The following is a 22,902-nucleotide window of genomic DNA, read 5'->3' on the forward strand; positions in this document are numbered from 1 at the left end:
TTTCCAGGGAATTTTATCAGGTCTGGTATAGAGACCTATTTAACAAGCTATCATCTTACAATCTGTCTTCTGGAACTGAGTTGTCAATTTCTTCTCCTTTGATTATTCCCTACATATCATGGTGAATAGTTTCCTCTGGTTAGATTTCTCCGCTGATGCCAGAATACCTCAGGCATCCAACTCTGCATTTTTCCTATACTCTTCTTCCTGTGCTTAAATGTGAGATCACTAACCTCAAATCCTATCCATAGTTTTGCTATGGATAGGATTTATTGCTCTGAGAGAATTTGCTGATGAGATACACTCTGCTCCTTTTCTTACTTTGAAAAACCTTGTAATGCTCAAACGTTCTAAGACTCAAGATGTTCAGAACTAATCCCTTAAAAACGGATATTCTTGCTGTTCTCCAGTATAGTAAAGACAACCTAGTGAACTTCAGTGGTACCAAAACACAATCACGTGATATCTCTCATAAGATATTGCTTCACCTCTCTATTACACCTTTGATAATATTCAGACCTCCAGAAAGTCAGATTTCTCTTCTCTGGGTAACATACACCATTAGCCTATCTGGACATCACATCTGTCACCTTCTAAGCCTAAAAAAACCTTGGTGTCTTCTTCTTTTTCAGGGCCACTTCTCACCTGCACAACTCCTAATACTTTTTAAATCACAAATTCATCTGAACTTAGAATACTGTTCTCACATTTGGGATGGTGCATCAAAAATCTACCAAAAAACTGCTTGATGCTATCCAGAAGAGAACTGTCAGATTAACAGATATTTCTCTCTCTCTCTCTCTCTCAGAAATACTATTTATGAACTTATGCATTTTATATAAGTATTTTCATAATCACTGTCCCACTTATTTGCCATCATCGTTCCTCCATTTCTTTTTACGCATGTAAAAACACATGTATCTGCTGGTCAACATTCATATACAGTTCAGCTTCAAACCTACCATACCAACTTTTTCTCCCCTTTCATTTCACCTACCTATGTTTTTGGAACAGCTTCCCTCACAATGTTTTATTCACAAATAACTTCAAGCTATTCAAAACAAACATTATCTTTCTTTTTCCTTTACACTTGCCCACACATGACAACATTGGGCAATATATTTTTCAACTTTTCATATGTTGGGATGATATTTAAAAAGCAGTCTACCGCCTATTTATAACCATTACCTGTCACATGGCATTAAGCCATTAGTTACGTGCCACTCATGGATTTCATTTAACAGAAAAATGTGTCTAATATTTTGGCCACCGAATGTATAGACTTTCTATATACCGTATATAATAATAATGATGAAATACAGTAGATGCTTGATTAACTGATCTAAATATTACCGAGAGAACAAATAACAAAAACTCAGTAAATACAGAAAACAAAAGAAAAATAAATTGCTAAAATATATACAATCCAGTATTGTATTGTATTAGACAGTGTACTGAAAAGGAATATGTACATATAAAATATATCATCATAAACAAAAAAAAAAGTTAAAATTAAATTTTTAAATGAAATAGTTGAGTTTATTGTTTGTAGAACCTCATTCTCTGAGATTCTCTGTGATGGTGCAAAAAATACTGCAATATACTTGACACTGATTCAAATGGAATGACAGTTAATTATGACTCTACTGCAGACAAATCATTATAAATATAAGATCTTATTTTGTATATTACCTATGTGCAAGTGGATAAGGCTGTGCTCTGTGCATAATTTGTATTCCTTGGCACATTTGGAGAAATATCTTTAATATCCTCTCCTCTGACATATAATCTTTGGATTTAGATCTTACAGTCAGCTCATCTTGCAGGGTTCCTCTCTAAAATATATTCAATGTATATATTTTTGTTTAATTATTTAATTCCTATATTAATTCAAAACTTAAAGATTTTTAACACTTAACTATAGACATCCTTTTGTGATACCAACATAGATAACTTGTCGAACAGACTCTATACTTTATTTTGTTACACAATTCACCTGTGAGCACCAGATACTAATGAGATGTGTTTTTTTTTTTTAAGTTGTATAAATACTGAATCAAAATCCTGTTTAAAAACAATTTAAAACAGTATACTGAAAAATACTTTCAGTTGGCTGCACCCTCTAGAAGAGAAAATCAATATGTTACTGTACCTATCCCAAACTAATGCTCCAGGAAAATCAATATTTTAAACCAGTAGAAAACTTATGTAATCCCAGAATAAGGTCAGTAACCTTTTTTTTATGGTTGAAGAACCATTCTGGGGAAAGTTGCATTTGGTAGAATATTTTGAAAGCTGCTCTTAAAACATTCAAGTGAAGCAATAAAATTTTCTCATAGCAACATGCTTATGAGCTACATACATGTAGCTCATAAGCATGTTGCTATGAGAAAATTCATATACACACACACATATATATATATATGAAATATATATATATATGTTACCGGCAAAGTGTGAAAAGCAGGCATTCTATAGAATGCCTAGGCATCCTATACAATGCCTTGGCGTTTTTTGGCAAAGTATGAAATGTCTGTTTTTTTAATATTTTGCATACTTTCCCTAGGTATTGTATAGAATGACAAATGCTATTTCGGATATAGTTTCATTTTGAAGTTTTAAATTTTGCCGCCATTGGAGGTTAGGTTAGGTTAGGTTTTGAAGTTTTAAAATTTGCTGCCATGGGATGGTTAGGTTAGGTTAGGTTAGGGTAGGTGGTGGCGGTTGTTAGGAGTGTGACAGACGATGGTTTTGACCGACTTGGAACTTATTAGATAAGGTTTTGAAGTTTTAAATTTAGCCGCCATTGGAAGGTTAGGTTACGACAGGTTAGGTTAGGTTAGGTGCAGGCGGTTGTTGTGAATGTGACAGACGATGGGTTTTACCAACTTGGAACTGCTGAAAGAATTTTAAACCAACTCTATGCCAGATCACAATTCACTTTATGTCTCAAGGACTTACTGAGAGTTGGAGACGTTCCTTACCACGAAATAGCTCTCCGGTCATCCGCTTCTGCTCAGTCCACGAGTAGCGGACAAAAAAGGATTCGTTAGGTGTACTTGCAAGACCAAGTGACAAAATTTGAAGATCTTTTGTATGAAAAAGGCAGTTAAGTGCAATTCAAAATGCCATTCCAAAACGTCTCCAATTCTCATTAAGTCCTTGAGACATAAAGTGAATTGTGACCTTGCATAAAGTTGGTTTAAAATTCCTTCAGCAGTTCCAAGTCGGTAAAACCCATCATGTATCACATTCACAACAACCACCTGCACCTAACCTAACCTAACCTTCCTATGGCAGCAAAATTTAAAACTTCAAAACCTAATCTAATCAGTTCCATGTCGGTAAAAACCATCATCTGTCACACTCATAACAACCACCAGCACCTACCCTACCCTAACCTAAACTAACCTCCCATGGCGGAAAAATTTAAAACTTCAAAATGAAAACATATCCGAAATAGTATTTGTCATTCTATACAATACTTAGGGAAAGTATGTAAAATATTAAAAAAACAGATATTTCATACTTTGCCAAAAAACGCCTAGGCATTGCATAGAATGCCTAGGCATTTTATAGAATGCCTGCTTTTCACACTTTGCTGGTAACATATATATATATATGTATATATATATGAATAGATATGAGATATGAATACATATCTCAGAGCAACATGCTGAGCTACATACATGTAGCTCATAAGCATGTTGCTATGAGAAATTTATCTGTCAAATAACAAAGAACCCTGCTGAATGACTGAAACTAATACAACCTGTACTGAGATGATAAAAGTGAAAAATCTTTCTTCCTAACATCATTTGAGGATACTAAGGAGTATTCAGAACCTTCAAATAATATGTTGTTTCTACCAGTTGGCTAGTTTACAAATTAGTTCAACAAAAAGTATGCTTTTCTCATGACCAGATTTGTTAAGGGTTACATCAACTTAGAATCAAACAGCTTACATGTACTTATTCAATGTATTATTCTTACTTAAAAGAGATTAGAGATTATCAAAAATTCACTTAATTTGACTAAATTATCTTTTTTTATTTAATGATGCACAAAAAATTTCTAGGAATTAAAAAAAAAAAAAAAACTACACAGACAATGACTTTTTACCATTACTTCTTGTCTATTATTATTACAGTAATGATGCCTTAAATTCATTCACCATCGATGCATTCTACACAGTCTACATTCTTCATGCAGTCTCCACTTTCTGATATATTACAAATAAATAAATCCTGTGTTTTTTCATTTTCCAAAGAAACTTTTTTTTTTGAAAACTGGTTGGCTGCTATACTCCACCTTTGTTGTTCAGAAGATTAATGTGTAATCTTTAGCTGCTTTAGACAGGAAAAAAATGACACAAGAATACGGGATTTAATTGCCATAATGATTTTAATCCTAACTAAAATCCAATGGTTGATTTTTCTCAGTTGTGAGGTTAAAAACCTGAGTTTCTTCCAGGAGAATAAATCCCACTTACAATGAACCAAAGAAAAATTAAGAAACAAACCAGTACCACCCTCACCACACCCAAAAAAAAAAAAAAAAAAAAAAAAAAAAAAAAAAAACTAGAAAAATTCCTCCAGTTGTGCTTCTTCTGATCCACTATTATGCATATTACCACAAAGACTTGGGTGGCAGGCCCCCCAACTCAGTGGGGAGACTTGCCACTTCTTCTATTTATGTCCATTCTTATTCATATTAAAATTTTAATTCACACTTAGCTCACTTTCTCCTTTCTTCCTAACTTTGCTTTAACAACAAAAATTCTTTTCATATAATTTACAAGACTTAATATTCAGGTCAAACAAAAGTAGAATTTGAAGATACTCATCCATATATAGTTCGGTTCGAGGCTATTTTGAGTGTGGGCGTTATTACAAAGTTTTCTATAAGATTGGCGATTTTTTTTTTCAATTTATTGAGATTTCTTAGATTAAATGGAGTATTTTGGTTATATTATTATTGTAGTTTTTAGTGGATTTATTGTATTTAGCATATTTTAGTGCATACACTATGATTGTAGATATATTGTTAATTTTAGATAGTCTTAAAAATGGTGCTAAAACCCATCAGAAAACAAAGCAGTTTGCCACTGCCTTGTTTTCTGATGCCACACAGATACTAGAAATGAGAACTTTTGTACCAGAAAACAGAAGCATTGCATTACGAAATTGCATTGCATTGGCGAAAGGATTTATACAAGATGGATGGCCTGCATTTGAATAGATTTGGTGTGCAGAGACTGGAAAAAGTGTTGAATGAAGTTAAAATGGATGTGCAGAACCAGGGAAACTAGGAGGGGGGGGGGAGATGTGGACATCGGTGAGACAGTTGAGTGTAAGAATGTATATAATGTACCCAAGCCAGTACTAAGGACAAAAAATCGGAATGGGATAGTTAGAATAACGCATCAAAATAGGGGTGGGACAAAGGTATCACTGCATTTCATGTATACTAATGCCAGGAGTATTAGGAACAAGAAGGAAGAATTTTTGGCCTTGATTGGCTCTTCCAGGCCACAGGTTATTGGCATTAGTGAAACATGGCTGACGGAAGATGATATAGTTAGTGGGATAGAATATGTAGGTTATAGTGTGTTTAGGAGGGACAGAGAGAATAAAATGGAGGGAGGGGTGTTATTGATGATAGCTGCTGAACTGCAGCCAAGGAGAATTGAAGTTGTATTGCAGGACAGTAAAAAGAGCTCATTTGAGGCTCTTTGGTGTGAGATTGAGACTGGCAGAATAAAATATACAGTTGGGTGCTGCTATAGACTAGGTGATGGAATAGATGGTGGAGATAGTATGCATAAACAAATTGATGAAATGAGTGGAAGGAGGGTAATTATTATGGGGGATTTCAACTATGGTAACATTGATTGGAAGGAGGAGAGGACACATGTGAGGGAGGAAATGAATTTTATTCAATTATTAAGGGATAACTATCTGAGACAGCATGTAACTGAAAATACTAGGGGTGTGAGAGTGCTTGACCTGGTAATAGCATCTGAGAATTTGATTGTAATGAATATGACCATGTTGCCACCTATTCATGAGAGTGATCGTAAGGTCTTGACCTGGGAGGTGGATAAAGGTGTGGAATTTTCGATTAAGACAGGGTATATGCGGAATTACCGTGCTGGCAAGTACGACAAGCTTAGGAGGTTGCTTGGATTTGTGCCATGGCATGTACAACTGCAAGGGCTGGATGTTGATAGAGCATGGGAAGTGGTCAAGGAGCATTTACAGGAGGTTATGGCTGATTGTATACCTAGGGTCCGAATAGTAAAACAAGTAGAGGTTAAATGGATGAATATCACCATTAAGCTTGAGCTACAAAAAAGGAAACAACTGTGGAGGGAATTTAAAGAAAGAGGTGACCTGCAGGCACACGAACAGTATAAAGTGCAGGCCAGAAGGGTAACGAGTGTGGTAAAAAAAGCAAAAGCGAATTATGAAAGGAAACTAGCTATGCAAGCTAAAGAGAATTCTAAACAGTTCTTTCAATATGCTGCAAGCAAGAAAAAACTGTACACGACAAAATGATTTTAAGGAATGATGATGGTAAGCAGGTCACTGAATCAGTCGATATAGTGGTGTTAAATTCTGAATGAAATTAAAGTTGGATCAATTTACGTTTCCTTCAGACTTAACATGGGGTTACATTTTGAATCAATTATTGAAATATCAGAATATACTAAACTCTTGTAAATTACAAAAATATTACTAAACTGAGAATCTTTCATTTTATTTTTGTTATAATGTAAAGTATTCTTCTTCTTATTATTGTGCTATCTTCTATCGAAGGTCAGCGACCATCTTGGCGAACAAACTGCGCTCTTGTGCTAATCTGAGAAGTTGTGCACTGCTCTTTCCTGTCCACGTCTTGATGTTGTCAAACCATGATATTCTTTTTCTTCCTCTAGTTCCTTTGCCATCAATTCTTCCTACCAAAATAGTTTGTAGAAGTTGGTATTTGCTGTTTCTCATGATGTGGCCAAGATATGATGTTTTTCGTTTCTTGATTATTTGTACAAGATGTTTAGCTTTGCCATGGATTTTAAGACATCTTCATTGGTAATTTTTTCTGTCCATGATATCTTTAGCATTCTTCTGTATAGCCACATCTCAAAGGCTTTGATTTTCTTGATGGTTGTCGCCTTCAATGTCCATGTTTCAACTCCATAGAGCAGAATAGACCACATATAGCATTTCAGCATTCAGCATCTGACTTCCATGTTTAGGTCTTTATTGCAGAATAGTGTTCTCATTTTCATGAAGGACTGCCATGCAACTTCAATCCTTGTCTTTATATCTATTTCTGGATCCCACCATTCATTAAGCCAGCAACCAAGATATTTATATCTTGACACTTGATCAATATTTTTCCCATTGAGTGTTAGTTTCATTGATGAGGCTGGATGTTTGCTGATGATCATGTATTTTGTCTTGTTGATGTTTATATTTATTCCCATTCTTTGGCTTTCTATGTATACTCTGTCAATGAGTTTTTGGAGATCCATAATATTATCTGCAATTAGCACAGTGTCATCTGCATATCGTAGGTTGTTAACAATCTTTCCATTTATTGTGATTCCCTCTGGACATTCTTCCAATGCTTTTTTAAAGATTACCTCTGCATATATGTTGAACAGGAGTGGTGAGAGCACACATCCTTGTCTCACTCCTCTTTTGATGTTAATATCACTGGTAGTAATGTTGTCTAATTGAACGGTAGCTGACTGATTCCAATCAGCTACCATCTGATTGGAATCAGTCAGAATTGGAAAGCATTCGACAAAGTCAGACACACTAACTATTAAGTTAGTGTGTCTGACTTTGTCGAATGCTTTTTCAAAATCTATGAAACACATAAAGACAGATTTCTGTTTTTCTATGCATTTTTGTATCAATATTTGGGTACAGAAAAGGGCCTCTCTAGTACCAAAACCATTCCGAAAGCCGAATTGAGTTTCTTCACTTTTTCTATAAATATAAATTGCTGGGAGAAAGAGATAATCCGATTAAATAAAAGTGGCCGGAATAGAAACACTTGCAGCAAAGAGTACAGGTGCACCCTTTTCGTAAGCAAGTAGTCCCCCCCCCCCCCACACACACTCATGCATTCCGAGAATCACGCTAAGGATTCCGTGTGTGGCGCTCAGTACTGGGTGACGTGAAGTGACGCTGAAAAAATGGGAGGAGAAATCGATGACGTAGTGTTAACGTGTGGCGTGCAATTTAAAAAGTCGTGCAGCGTCAGAAAAAAGGCTCTTACTCTTTGGCTTGGGCTCTCTTTTCGCTTGGAATCTCGTGCCTTCCTGCAGTTATGCTGTTGTGTGTGGAACCACCTCGTGGCAACTTTTAGTTCCCCGTTTTCGACACAGATGCGAGACAATGACTGAGGAACTATGCTGTGAAATTCCCGAAAGTTTACCGGTCGGCAATCAGCTCAGTAGAAGATAGTCACCGATGCTTACGGAAATATCATTGCGATGTTAAGCCAGTTCACCAGAGAACAATGTCTACCTAATTTAGGCGGCAGAGATAAGTACAGCTCTGCCGCCTAAATTAGGTAGACATTGTTCTGAGGCAGACTTTCTTCTGCCTCAGAAGAAAAGCAGAATGAACTTGGAGTCGAAAGTGATTGTCCAGACGAGATATGTGATGTGGCCAAATGATTCCCCAGCAGTTGGTAACGTACAGTCTATGTTGTTTTTTAGTAAATGTGTAATAAGAAGAATGTCTGTAACTTTAGGAAGGACTCTAGAGATTGTTTCTTTTAATGATAGAGTAATTATGAGACCTTTGTGAATGAATTAGTGCGAGAGCAAGTGGAGCCTAGAGATTGTTTCTTTTAATGACAAAGAAATCTTGAGAATTTTGTAAATGAAATAGTGTGAGAGCATGTGGAGTTATCTTAGTAATTCAATTAACAAATGTCCTTAGTATTGGAGAATGAGTTGGATCTATCAAGTAGAATTTGTTAACTATGTATGAAGTTCTTTGTTGTGCATACTATGATAGAGAATTGATTAATTAATACTTATTCCTTAGAAATAACGGATTACTTAAGTCTGTGTAGAACCATAATGTGTAAGATGTTTCAATTGAATTAAATGCTTTGCTTTTTAAGTTTAACTGATGATTTGCTTGATTTTCTTCTCTGTTGCACTTGCTCATAAAATACGGAACACTGCGGGAGATTAATTTATGGTGAGGCTACACGACTGCAAATGTAACCTATAGTAATATAAGATTGTAAGCTAAACTGTTTCTGGTTCCTTGATTCTACATTCTTTGTTAATCTAGGATTCGAGGTGGCACAGTGAAAAATAAATTTTCCCTGAATCCGAAAAAGGAATTAGAACCAGTGTAGAGACAAGGGAGTTGGCATTGACCATTAGTATTCCCTTTGTCCCCCAAACCACTAGCACATCATTCTTATATGTAAAGATCGGCCAAGAGTAATACAGAAGTTAAGAGAATAAAGTCTTACTAGAGAAGGATTTTACTAAGGGCACAGATACAAGTGCAATATAAGTGTAATTAAGATTTATAGAGAACAATATGTAAGATAAATAAAGGAGAAATTAAATTTTACAATGGTGACATAGAAAAAGGACAAGACAATAGAAATAGACACAAAAGAATATTAAAATTTTACAGTGGAGTTACTGAGCGAGCACTTTTCAAAAGTATATCATCCAGGTGGTGACATTGAAAAAAATGTAGGAACCATTAGTTTATACAGAAATTATGATGAATGAAATGGAGGTGACTAGTCTATTACAGAACCTTAATGTGAATACATCTGTGGAATTGGATGGTATACCGGCACGGGTCTTGAGTGAAGTGGCTAAAGAATTATCAGTGCCCTTGACCATGTTGTTTAATCTGAGTCTCGGGTCTTGTTTAGTCCCAAAGGTGTGGAAAGAGGGGAAAATAGTTCCACTGCATAAAGGAGGATCCAAGACTACGGTTGCAAATTACCAACCGATCAGCATATCAGGAGTCGTTGTCAAGGTCTTGGAGAAAGTAGTCAAGGGAAAAATATAGGAATGGATTGATGAAAATGAGATACTGTACGGGGGGGGGGGGACAGCATGGCTTTGTGAAGGGTAGATCATGCCTCAGTAACTTGCTCAAGTTTTATAACACGGTGACAGCTGAACTAGATAAGGATAATGGGTTTACAGTGATACTGCTGGAACTGGCAAAGGCATTTGACAGGATACCACATGGAATTGTAATCCGTAAACTACAACATATGGGAATGGATATAGGGTTGGTGAGATGGACAGGTGGGTGGTTTGATGGAGATCTATCAAAGAGTAGTTTATTCAGGAGTGGTGTCCAAAAGACGACCTGTGACTAGTGGTGTGCTGCAGGGTTCTGTTCTTGGACCACTGCTGTTTAATTTGTTCATTAACGATATAGGGAAGGATCTAAGAGGAACAGTTCATTTGTTCGCTGATGATGCAAAGTTGGGTAGGGCAATAGTGAATGCAGAAGATGTTAAAATCTTGCAGGACAACTTGGATAGATTGGAGTTCTGGGCTAAGGAGAATGGATGTCAATTTAATGTGACTTTTCACCCCAAAATGTAAGGTTATGCATTTTGGGGTGAAAAGATTAGCAGCAGTATACCACATTGGTGGAACTGTACTCCAGGAGATTGATGAGGCCAGGGACTTGGGAGTGTTGGTGAATAGGGAGATGAAGTTTAGGGGGCACATTGCAAAAGTAGCTAAATCAGCTCATCAACTCACTTGGTTGTTGAAAAATACTTTGATGAACAGAGACAAGCAAGTTATTGTACCTCTGTACCGAGCCTTGATAAGACTTCATCTCAACTACTGTGACCAGATTTGGTCACCTAGGTTCCTTCTTGATGGGGAAGAGGTGGAGAGGATCCAGAGGAGAGTGACTAAGATGATAGCAGGTCTATGGAATGAACCATATGAGTACAGGTTGAAGATTTATGGGTTGCAGAAATTAGTTGATAGGCGGAAAAGGGGAGATATGATTGAGACATTCAAATTGCTAAAGGGTTTCTATAGGATTAATTCAGAGGATATTTTTGAGATCAGGACTGATGGCGGGAGAACTAGGGGACACCTATGGAAGCTGGGCAAGAGTGTGGTTAGCAGGGGTGTTAGAGCTGGGTTCTTTACTTTTAGAGTGGAAAATGAGTGGAATAAGCTGCCAGAGTCTGTTGTGGTTGCTATGACGGTGAGTGAGTTCAAGGCAAGGTATGATAGATACTGTGAGAATGTCGTATAGTTGTGTGGACATGATGTTTAGGGCTTCCCTCGATGAGTCTAAGGACTCCCTGGAGTCACCCGTAATAATAATAATAATAATAATTACTGTCACCATTGATGACATAAATGAGAATAACTTGACATTTCAGATATCCAGATTAAAACAAACTATTAGACATTCAACAAGAGAATTAGAAAAAAGTCAAGAAACATTTTTAAGGAGACTCAGACAGGATAAGAAAAATCAGCAGAACAAGAAGATAGCACTGGAGTAGGTAAGTGAATAATAACAATAATAAGGTGAGTCATTACTTCCAATGCAGTCATTACTTCGAGCTTCCCAGGAGTAAAAATTAAAGATGTGGAACTTCCAAAAGTTAATGACAAATGTAATCAAGAAAAGAAAATTAAAAAGAATGGTAGTGCATGTTGGAATTAATGATTTAACTAGTGATAAATATAGCATGAGATATACAGTATAGTACAATATACGGACAGGAGCATCAGGAACAAAGGGGTTAAGTTTGTTGCATTGGTGAATAAATTTTGGCCTAAGATCACTGGTATTAGTAAAACCTGTCTCTCACAGTCAGATGTAGGAACTGAAATTGAGCATAAAGGGACCATAAACAAATGTTTAGGAAGGACAGAAGGGATGGAAGAGGAGGGGGGGGGTTACTACAAATAATATCTGATGATTCGAGTCCAGTTAGGATAGAAACTCATGAAAGTAAAATTAGTAATAATGTCCCATGTAGCAGTGAGTTTGAGGCTATCCAGTAATGTAATGTGATGCTTTAAATTCATTCACCATCAACACATTCTACACAGTCTCCACTTTCTGATATATTATAAATAAATAAATCCTGTGTGTTTTCATTTTCCAAAGAAAATTTTTTTGAAAACTGGTTGGCAGCTAGTATTCACCTTTGTTGTTCAGAAGATTAATGTAATTTTTAGTGTGAAGCCAAGGCTAACAGGATGTAAGGACATTAGGTGTCAGTTACAATTTAAATTGTTTCTACAATTACTTTGTTTAGTGCTGTGTGCCTGTCACAGTTATCGTGCTCTGATGATGCTGGGTAGTAAACCAGAGAAATATTAATGAGTTTAATAAATGTATTTTTTCTTCTTGGAGTAGTTTATACCATTAAGCATTATTATGACTAGAGGAGTCATGAAGTGAGCTGTTCTTAGTATAGTGAGAAATAATTTGCCATCTTATTTATCTAGATGTTGGAAGAGAAGAATAATTCCACAATTTCAACCTTATCTTTGGTTGATATTATGAGAGTACCATTTTGATTAGAGAGAGGAGTGGAAGCATGAAAGAGCAGACGTTGTGTTCCACGTTTCTTGGCAAAGAACCAGAAAGCCTGACTGCTGTATGAATAAGGGCAAGATTTCTGTTATATGGCCCTTTCAAAATCAGACTGATGTTCACTAATGGTATTTTTGTAATTTCTGTGAGCTGCAGTGTATATAGTATTTGAAGCTGGAGTTTTGATCTCAAGGCACTTGTGATATATTATTTTTTTTTTTTTTTCCTGATTTGCTTGTGCACTTGCAAGAAAATCAAATCTTGGATACTAGTTGGGAATTTCTTGTTTTTATGGTCTTAGGTTTTTACATTACATTAGTACTCGATAGACTGTAAGTTGTGGAGAAAGAAGAACTTGTTAAATGCCGGCCTGGTTGGCCGAGTGGTTAGCATATCCGCTCTCCAGCCAAAAGGCTGCGGGTTCGAATCCTACTGTGGGCATGGATGATTGTGACTGTCTGTGGAAATGCTAGTGGTGGTGAATGGTAGATGGTGTTGGTGTAGTTGGGTTAGTTGTAGTTGTTGGATTGAGTGGTGAAGACAGAGAACTGTAGAGTTCTCTGCCCTTTCATGTTTCCACCCCCTCTAGCTTTTAATCCAAATGGTACTGTCATAATATCAACCAAAGATAAGGTTGAAATTATGGAATCATTCTTCTGTTCAGCTTCAAAATCAGACTGATGTTCACTAATGATATTTTTGCAATATTTGTGAGCTGCAGTGTATGTAATATTTGAAGCTGGAGTTTTGATCTCAAGGCACTTGTGATATATTAATTTTTTTTTTTCTGATTTGTTGGTGAACTTGCAAGAAAATCAAATCTTGGATACTAGTTGGAGATTTCTTGTTTTTATGGTCTTAAGTTTCACATTACATTAGTACTGGATAGACTGGATGTTTGTGATTGTCTGTGAAAATGCTAGTGGTAGTAGATGGCATTGGTGTAGTTGGATTAGTTGTAGTTGTTGGATTGAGTGGTGGAGACAGAGAGCTGTAGAGTAGGTGCCCTCCCTCGATGAGTCTGTGGACTCCCTAGAGGTGTCACATAATAATAATAATAATAATAATAATAATAATAATAATAGATCTGAAGACCAGATTATACTCCAGAAGAGTGAAACTTCCAAAAGACAGCAGCAGAATGTAAAGGTCTGAATGAAAAGGAAGAAAAATTTATTTTGCAAAGGTTTGCTGCAATTCTGATGAACAGTGGACATGGAAATGTTTGTAGTAAGCAGAAACTAAATGATTATGTTAAAAAAGTGGAATAAATTGTTGAGGGATAGGTCAGTAATCAACTAAATGCTCTTTTCTGTACTGACTCGAGGATTTTTAGAAAGCCCTTGGGGAAACTACCCCAAATGTGAGAGAAATATTTAATGGTTGGATGGATTAGTGATAATTTGTAGTTACTAGTTGTTCAGAAAAGAGAAAATCTAGAAATTATAAAAGTAAAGCTTGGGTGTTTCTCACAAGAGAATTTTTTTTTTGCTAGAAATAAGATATGATTGAGTTTTACCAATACTGAAATACTGATCTGAAATTTCAGATATCCAAACCATTTTTAATGGAACTCTTGATTTTATTAAAAATGGTTTGGAGATCTGAAATACAAAGTTGTTGAAGTTGATATTCTGAAACAAGTATCTTGATGATTTGTGTAGTATAAAGATTTGTCAAATGAGAAAGAGTAGTGCAGTGTAATATCATCAGCAAAACTGTGAGCTGGATCTGGTCATTAATATAGAGAAGGGAACAGGAGAAAGAATGGAACCTAGAGGATCCCTGTCACAAAGTTTGAGAGTAAAGTTCTATCCATTTTACACATAATGTGTGATGAGAGAGAAAACATTGTTGCATCATATGATCTGACTATACTGTATGATGGGAACTTACTTAATATAGGCCTTCGTGTTGAACATTTGAGATATTCAAAACTACTCCATTGTATTTATCCAAAGGCTGGTACAAAGCAAAAAGATCCTCTGTAGCAGTGGTGGGAGCAACAATTGCAATAATTTATTAGTTGTGAGTTTCTAGGTAGCATAGTAGTAGTTGAATGTTAATAGTTTTCTCCATTGCTTTAGCAATGATCCCCGTGATTCTTTATGTCGTCTCATTACTACTTCCACTCTCCCATTCCAAACACTTACTCTGAAGAAACAGTTGAAATAATTCTTGCTGAAATGAGAACTTTCATCCTCCACTCTACCTAAAACCTCTGGCCACTATCTGCAATACTCTGCAACATTTGTAAAATAGGCCATAAACAAATCCAAATCAGGAATAGCCAAACTTGCTTCCTGCTCAAATGACAATCAAATCTGCTATCTCAACAAGGCTATGAGGTGCAACTTTTACTCTTTCATATTTCTCACATCCATATGATGCCACTGAACATTATTACCCAAAGATAAAGTTGATCCTTCTCCCAAGCATCAGTCTTCTCTTTCAACGATTATATATATAGTTAAGGCACATCATCTCCCAGTATAATAAGAACAGTTCACAGAATGCCTCCTCTTCTTTTGTCAGAAAGATCCTTAAGAGCTTGGATATAACAAAAAAAAATCTTCTGAACTATGATATTCATCTGACTGCATTCAAAATTTGTGCACCAGAATTAAATTAAGCTTCAAAATTACTGAACCACTTCTCATCCTTCTTCTCTGTTCTTTGAAATAGCCTTACACCTTCTGCTGTTCAAGAAGCACTTCAACATGTGCCTTCTCTTATCTTGTGTTATGGATTAACACATATCTTAAAAAAAAAAAAAAAAAAAAAAACCTTGGCATTCTTATAAAGCCAGACACATGGATGAGAGCAGCTGTGTAACTACTGCTTCCTGGCATAAAATATCAACATCAATAGGACAAACAATATATCCACAGCATACTCAGAAAGATCACTGGTAAGGAAGAGATCAATAGTATTTTTCATCAATAGAATGATAAAGACTGTCTAGTATTCTGTAAGGTAGAAGAAGAATTTGTGTGACCCTTGGCAACAGTAAATGTCTTGGAATCTCTAAGTGTGCTTTCAGATTAGAGATTGGAATTTTGCCCATATATCTGTAAAATGGATATGGAAAGTTTTGGGAAATATGGCTTTTCACAGATATAATCTATTTCTCTTTGCTTTACTTTTCATGGATGTGTTCAATGTGACTGAAGTTGGAAGGGACATAGAATATACAGAAATAAATTCATTGCTAAGCTAAGCATAAGGAAATCCCCAAACTTCTCTGTAAATCATAACCTCACCAGGATTCACCATTCGACAACAGATCAATTATTCCACTTCTGCCAAACAATAATAGACTCATTTCAGGAAAAACCAACAAAAAAGACAACTGCCATATTCCTTGATATGACTGCTGCTTTCGATCGTGTTTGGATCAAAAAATTAATACAAACAGTACATGATATTGGAATTAGAGGAAACGCTTTAATCTGGATTGCTGATTTCATTAGAGGAAGAAAGATCAAAGTCAGAATCAATGCAGCAATATCAAATGAGCAGAGAACCTGGGCTGGTGTTCCCCAGGGCTCAGTACTCAGTCCCTTACTATATGTCAATAACATTCATCCCTACCTTACAGAAGACACAAAAGTAACTTGCTATGCAGACGATATAGCCATCTGGCACACTAGTGCTAAAATCAAAGAATCAGAGGAGATTCTAAACAAATCCATGAGAGGATTAGAAAAATGGTCAGATGAACTTAAACTCAAAATCAACCCAGACAAAACAAAACTAAGCACCTTTAATACAGACAGGAAAAATAAACATTCCTACAATCCCAAAGTCATGATCAACAACAAGCTAATTGAAAAAGTCACAAATCCAAAATACCTTGGTATTACGCTTGATCAGGAATTACGTTTTGCACAACACATCTCTAACACTTCCAACAGAGCTCTAAAAAAATTAAATATACTGAAAAGGCTTTGTGAAACAAGTCGGGGTGCAAAGCCAAAAATCCTCATAACTACTTACACTACACTAATAAGGCCAATAATGGAATATGCAGCACCTATCTGGTCACCTTCGGCCTCATCGGTAAAGAAAAAATTAGACAAAATACAAGCAAAAGCATCCAAGATTATCATTGGTGCAGTCTCATCCACTAACAACATCAGAGCCCAACAGGAATGTGGGCTTGACCTGCTGGAGGACAGACGAAAATTTGCCACCATAAAATTCATAAATAATATCGGAAGCTACCAAAGTGATCATATCTCCCTAAAAACTTATGAACATTGGAACCAAAAATGCAGACTTCACAGATCATCAACTTTACAATATGATGACACTATCACGTCACTAAGAAATAAATATCAGGACACTATGAAAGAAATAGGTCTTGATCAGCTAAATGCCCACATAAACAAAGAACCTCTATTTTCCAGTCCTTTACCTTCAAATACCTCCATAAATCTAAACCTTACCAAACTCTGTACAAAAAAAGAACCAAAAGAAATGCTCAAAGAAAAAGTCCTAAATACTATCAACCTTCTTTCATCCTCCAAACAGGTTATTTGTTATACCGATGGATAGTCAGGCACCAATATGATTAATGGAGGCGCTGGTTCTCCTTCTACTCCTGAAAGGTGAAAAACTTTCAATAAAAGTTGGATCTGGGAGAATCGCTTCCGATTTTACCAGCGAACTCTACGCAATAAATAAAGCACTAGAAGCCTACTTAAAACTATCATCATCTCAAACAATCTGAAGGAATTATAATTTACAGTGACTCAAGATCAGCTATGGAGGCAATCAAAAATGGCAATACCAAGCTCACACAAGACATCTATAAACTCTTAAATCAACTAAAGTGTTTAGGAAAAAGTTGCATTTTACAATGGATTACTGCTCATGTAGGCATTGATTACAATGAAGCAGCTGATAAATTAACAAAAGAGGCCAGAGAACTCAACCAAGAAACTCACATGATAACTTTTGCTGATGCCAATGCACTAGCAAAAGCTAAACTAATTCCACTGAAATCAGTGATACAACATCAAATTTCCTAAAATCAGTGCTGACAGAAAGACCTCCACCACGATAGCAAGACTATGAACAGGACATTATAGAGGGATGAAGATCAATACAGATGATACGAGAACATATAGAAACTGCAACAACTGCCCCAATACTGAACTGACACTCACTCACATCTTTACTTGTCCAGCAATTACAGCAGCCTTGCAAGAAATAGATCCTAATCCTGAACAACAGTTCTATACAAACAAAATCATCGACATAGTTAAAGCAGTACAAGGAGCACACAGAAACATCTAAGACTCTTCAAAGAACAAGACAACAACAACAACAACCAGGATTCCCTCCACTACCACATACCATTAACAAATTCCCTCCAAGAAAACACTTGATAGAATAATGCCAGGGGTGTACCAAGATTATTTTCAAGCTGACTTGGAAGAATCCTAAGAGTTACCATTAAGATTGGTCCAAAATACTATCTAGCAGGCGGTCCACAAAATAACTGTTTTAATGCTGTATTTTCAAGCAATCTCCACAATGTTTGATATTACTCTGAAAACCATCATCTCATACTGCATGCTAGAAGAAATGGGGAGGGGGTAAAATGGATCACTTCAGTATTTCATTAAGTGACCCCATTTATTCCCCCCACCATGTAATCTGGCATTACACCAGGCAAATCAAACTTTTGTGTTAGTAACACAAAAGTTTGACTTTTCCTCTGAGGAGGGGTGGTGCAACTGAAATACTTTAATCCCAGCTTACAAGGATGTGCTGAAAAGATATGATAATCACCAAGAAGAAAATGAGGTAGAACCATAGAACCATGTAACTTAACATTATTCTACATATTTCCCACAAAGTGTTATACACTTGTTTCAAACTGCTGCATCATTTGCAATACTCTGAGAAAAAGTTGCAGATATGACTTCATCATCTGTAGTAAATTTTGTTCCTTCCAAGTGTTTCTTTAAATTTGGGAATAGAAAATAGTTAGATGGGACCAGGTCTGTTGAATAGGGTGGGTGAGGCAGACACTGAAAGCCCAAGTTGTGTATTGTCTGCTGGGTTTCAACTGAGCAGTGTGAGCAGGTGCATTGTACTGCAAAAGCAACATGCCTCTGCTCAGTTTCCTGCAGTGTTTTTCCTTAAGAGCTGTTGAATAAACTGCTGCTGTAACAGTTTCACCTTATTTGAGGTACTTGGTAAGGATTACACCATCCATGTTCCAAAAGACAATGGCAAGAACCTTCCCTGCTGACTTTTGGAACTTCTTTGGCTGTGGAGAACCTTTGTGTCTCCACTCCACTGACTGTCGCTTGGTCTCTGGGTCATAGTGATGAAGCCATATTTCATTAACAGTCACAATACGAGCCAAAAAATTTGCACCTGATTTCTCAAAATAACCCAAAATCCCTTGATATGACAGCACATGTTCTCTTTTTGGTCGGCATTCAAACATTTGGGGACCTACTTTGCTGAGAGATTCTGCATGTCCAGATGTTAGTAGATGATGACCCCAACTTGTTCCCTGGATATCCTAGTCTTTGCAATGTTTTTGGCTGGTATTTGTCTATCATCAAGGATCACAGTATGAACTGCATCAATGTTTTCAGATGTGATCACTGTGAAAGGTCTTCCTAACCTGGGGGGCATCTGTTGTCTCAAGATGCCCAGTTTTAAACTTGGCCACCCATTGCAGGGCATAGTCCCCCTAAAATCTGACACAAAGTTTGGTGAATCTCAGTTGTGTATTTTTCTTGCAGCATGAAAAACTTGATGACGGCTTGCACCTCTGTGTCTTCGAATTTCTTCAAAACCTCTAACATGTCTTCTTACATATCCTAAAAGAAAAGAACAAATTATTTCAATTTTATAAAATGTGGGGGTTAAAGGGTTTTAAGATATGTTATTTCTTGTAGTTATATGAGTTGCTTTAATATCATTTTTATTCTAGTTGTATATCAGAACTTTTCAGCCCCCCCCCTCTTCATACATTAGTTCATTCCTCATAGTTTCTTCCAATATGATGGTTTAACACTTGTTGGTTGTGAAAAGGACTATCAATGATCTACCAAAATGGAGATGTAGACAAAAGAGTTTGCTTGTTGCTAAGAGACCCAAACTTTGCCAAGTCGGGCATACACTGCACAGTGGTTATGTGCAGATCAATCAAGATATAATACATAATTGTACTGTCTCAAACTAGACTTGAAGTCTAGTTCTAGACAGTGCAATTACGTAATATATATTGACTACCTCAAGAAGAATATCTTGAGTCCTTTTCATATGGTTGAATTTTATACTAAAGTTGAGAAGAATAATGAGGAGCGAGTCAGTTGGAGGTTTAATGGAATATTATCAGCACTGAAAAAGGATGAAAACTAATTTTAATTTTAATACTTACAATATTTCGTCTCCGTCACAGAGACATCTTCAGGAATTACAAAAAACGTTTTGTAACAACACATACACAAATACAATACAATAGTAAGTGAGACTAAAGTTCTATCTAGGTGGTGCTCCCTCTATGGGCATTTGCAGGAGGCCTAGGATGTAAAGAGGGATCTCTGATAATTAATGTTTCCCAAATTTTGGAAGTTTAATGCAACCATATTTGTTTAAATTAGGTTGATTCCTGAGTGCAGATGCAGATTCAAAGAATAGTCTTTCTTTTTTGAATTTACTATGGTGGTTTTTTTCCAGGGGATCCTGTGGGTTGTATCCAAAACATGGTCTGCAAGGCCATATTGACCATAATTGTGATTGCAGATGTATGACTTGTGTTCTTCTTCTAACTGGATGGTTGCTAATCTGCCTGTCTATCCGAAATAAGCCAGTTTACAGGCACAAGGTACTCTATATACTCCAGGCACTGAGAGAGGAGGGAGCTGATCTTTGGTGGAATGGATAAGGGTAGCAAGTTTACGGTGGGGCTTAAAAGCTGTATGGAGGTTGTACTTTTTTAATGATCTGGCTATTTTTTCTGATGCCATGGATGTGAGGTATGGTGATGGCATTTCTGAAGTCCTTCTGAAGAGATGGTCGGGGACTGGGGAAGGACTTGATTATTTTTTTAATTCTGTAGTCACTGTACCCATTGGAAAGGAAGGTGTTGTGTATGTGTTTGAGTTCAGTTGAAAGGAGCAGTTCCACTGGAACAAAGATTGTGAGCTCTACTGGTTAGAGTTTTAATAATGCCATATTGCTGAGAGGGGTGGTGGTGGTGGTGGGAGAGTTTATGAATGTATTATCTGCCTGTATGAGTAGGTTTTCTATATACAGAGAAAGAAAGGTTACCATTAGGAAGGTGTGTTACTGTTGGATTCTGATTATGTAGAGATTAAAGTAATTATTATTTGCTTCAGAATCCAACATGATCTTCCATCACAAAGACTAGACTTGTAAATATTATTTAATGTAAACAACTTATTTTACAATTTAATATTCATATAACTACTTTAATTTTGTCTAATATTTAATTATTTAATCAAGATATATGTATTAATAATGAAAAGACTGTATTAAATATTATTAAGCTATTTTAATTATTACTATGTTAATATTATAAGAACTTGTATTTGATAATTTAACTACGCATTATTTGAAATGTAAATATTCTCTATTTATTCCTGTTTGTAAAGTTTAACGTTATGTAATAATTCAATTTTATTATATTTTGTTTTGTTGTCATGGAGACGCATGTAAGTAAGCGAGCACGAGAATTGGAACACAACGTGAGGAGAAGATTTATTGAAAAGAGTTTTAGATCACGAAAACAATTTAGGCGGGAAAAACAGATATATACACGACGAACGCTGGAATTATTAATTAATTAGGAGATTAGAGATTTATTAGAGAGAGGTTAGCATTAGGTTGGAATTCGGCATTCGAAAATCACAGTGTGATAATAGCGAGTCGGCAAGTCACTCAAGCAGCTAAATAAAGTCTACTAGTCGAGAAGCGGTTAGCTTATAAGTTTCGGAATAACAATTATAGCTACGGAAGACAGCTGAGTGACTACTAAATAGACTAGCAATACTTGAGTGGAGATATAATTCCAGTGCCGACCTTTCAAAGACATACGGAACCTTGAAGCAAAGTACGAAGTTACTAGAGAATAGTACAGGCTGTAAAATTGGAGTTTACCGTTAGCTGTGTTTGGAATTATAGTGCCAAAAAATTAATTGAATGCCGAAGGAATGAACAACTGTGCTTATAAAACCTAAAGTTAAGGAATTATTGTATTGCTTTATTTCATGAGTGATCAGTAGTACTTTATACAACAATGTTTGTTTATGTGTATTGTGACCGATGATTAATTCAGTCATTGCTTAGAAGAATTATTTTAATGAGTGCCGTTTACTGTTCAAAGTGTTTACAGTTATAAAAAGTGTTTACGTATAAGTAAATGAAGAAGAAAAGATTATGGTAAGATTATTCCAACCTTAATATTTCTGTACAGAGAAGTGTGTGAGTTTCATCTTAGAATGCCCTGATACTAACAGTAACTATTGTGGAGAATTAGCCGAAGTGTAAAATTAAAAGTGATTGTTTGTGGAGAAGTGTTACTGAAAATTTTATTGTATTTGGAATTTAAGGGACTGTGAGAAGACTGTAAAGTAGAGATAGCAAAGTAAAGTAAAGTAGAGATAACTGTAAAGTAGAGATTGTCTGAGTTTACATGACTGTATTCCCAGGAAGGCTGAAATGTTTCTAATAACTTAATTAGTGATTTGAAGTTAAGTGTATAATTTGTGATTATAAAATTAAATGTTTGTTTTGTTAATCTAATGTTGTAATATAATGTTGTAATCTCTTTTACTGCACCATTCATAAAATATTCGAACCAAAGCGGGTAAAATAAGTAAGTTAAATATACTCGGCCAGTATATATATTAAGGAGAAATAGTTGAGGGTTGAATTATCTTCAATTCTTGAACTAATTCAGATATAGAGTGGCCCAGTCTATAAATATAAATTTTCTCTATATTTGTATTAGAAATCAACTAGCAACTATTTTTTAGGTTAAGAACATCGCAATAGTAATCATGTCGGATCCAAAGTGTAGTTTGATAAGAAGTAGGATCCAACATTACTAAGGTGTCTAGGAAGGGTAAACTATTGTTATTTTCCTTTTCCATCGTAAACAGGATTCTTGGATGTAGACTATTTAGGTGAAGGAAGGAATCTAATGTCTGGGCCATGAGGCCAAATAGAGAACACAATCATCTACATATTTTAGCCAGATAGAAGGTTTTAGAGGGGAAGATAGAAAAACCTTCTATCTGGA

General features: G+C 35.9%; 1 protein-coding gene across 3 annotated transcripts in view; it reads right to left on the reverse strand.

Annotated features, from left to right (window-relative positions):
• LOC150105655 (serine/threonine-protein kinase 16) overlaps positions 1–22,902 on the reverse strand; it is a 171,737-nt gene that overhangs the window by 100,463 nt on the left and 48,372 nt on the right. For all 3 annotated transcript variants that reach the window (XM_090394976.1, XM_090394977.1, XM_090394975.1), the window contains one exon: positions 1,693–1,835. In XM_090394976.1, coding sequence (XP_090251102.1) covers positions 1,693–1,835 — 143 coding nt within the window. The remainder of the gene's footprint in view (positions 1–1,692; positions 1,836–22,902) is intronic.

This window comes from Typopeltis vanoorti, chromosome 6 (assembly GCF_054136105.1).
Source record: "Typopeltis vanoorti isolate ZY-2024b chromosome 6, IOZ_Tvanoo_1.0, whole genome shotgun sequence".
NCBI lineage: Eukaryota > Metazoa > Arthropoda > Arachnida > Uropygi > Thelyphonidae > Typopeltis > Typopeltis vanoorti.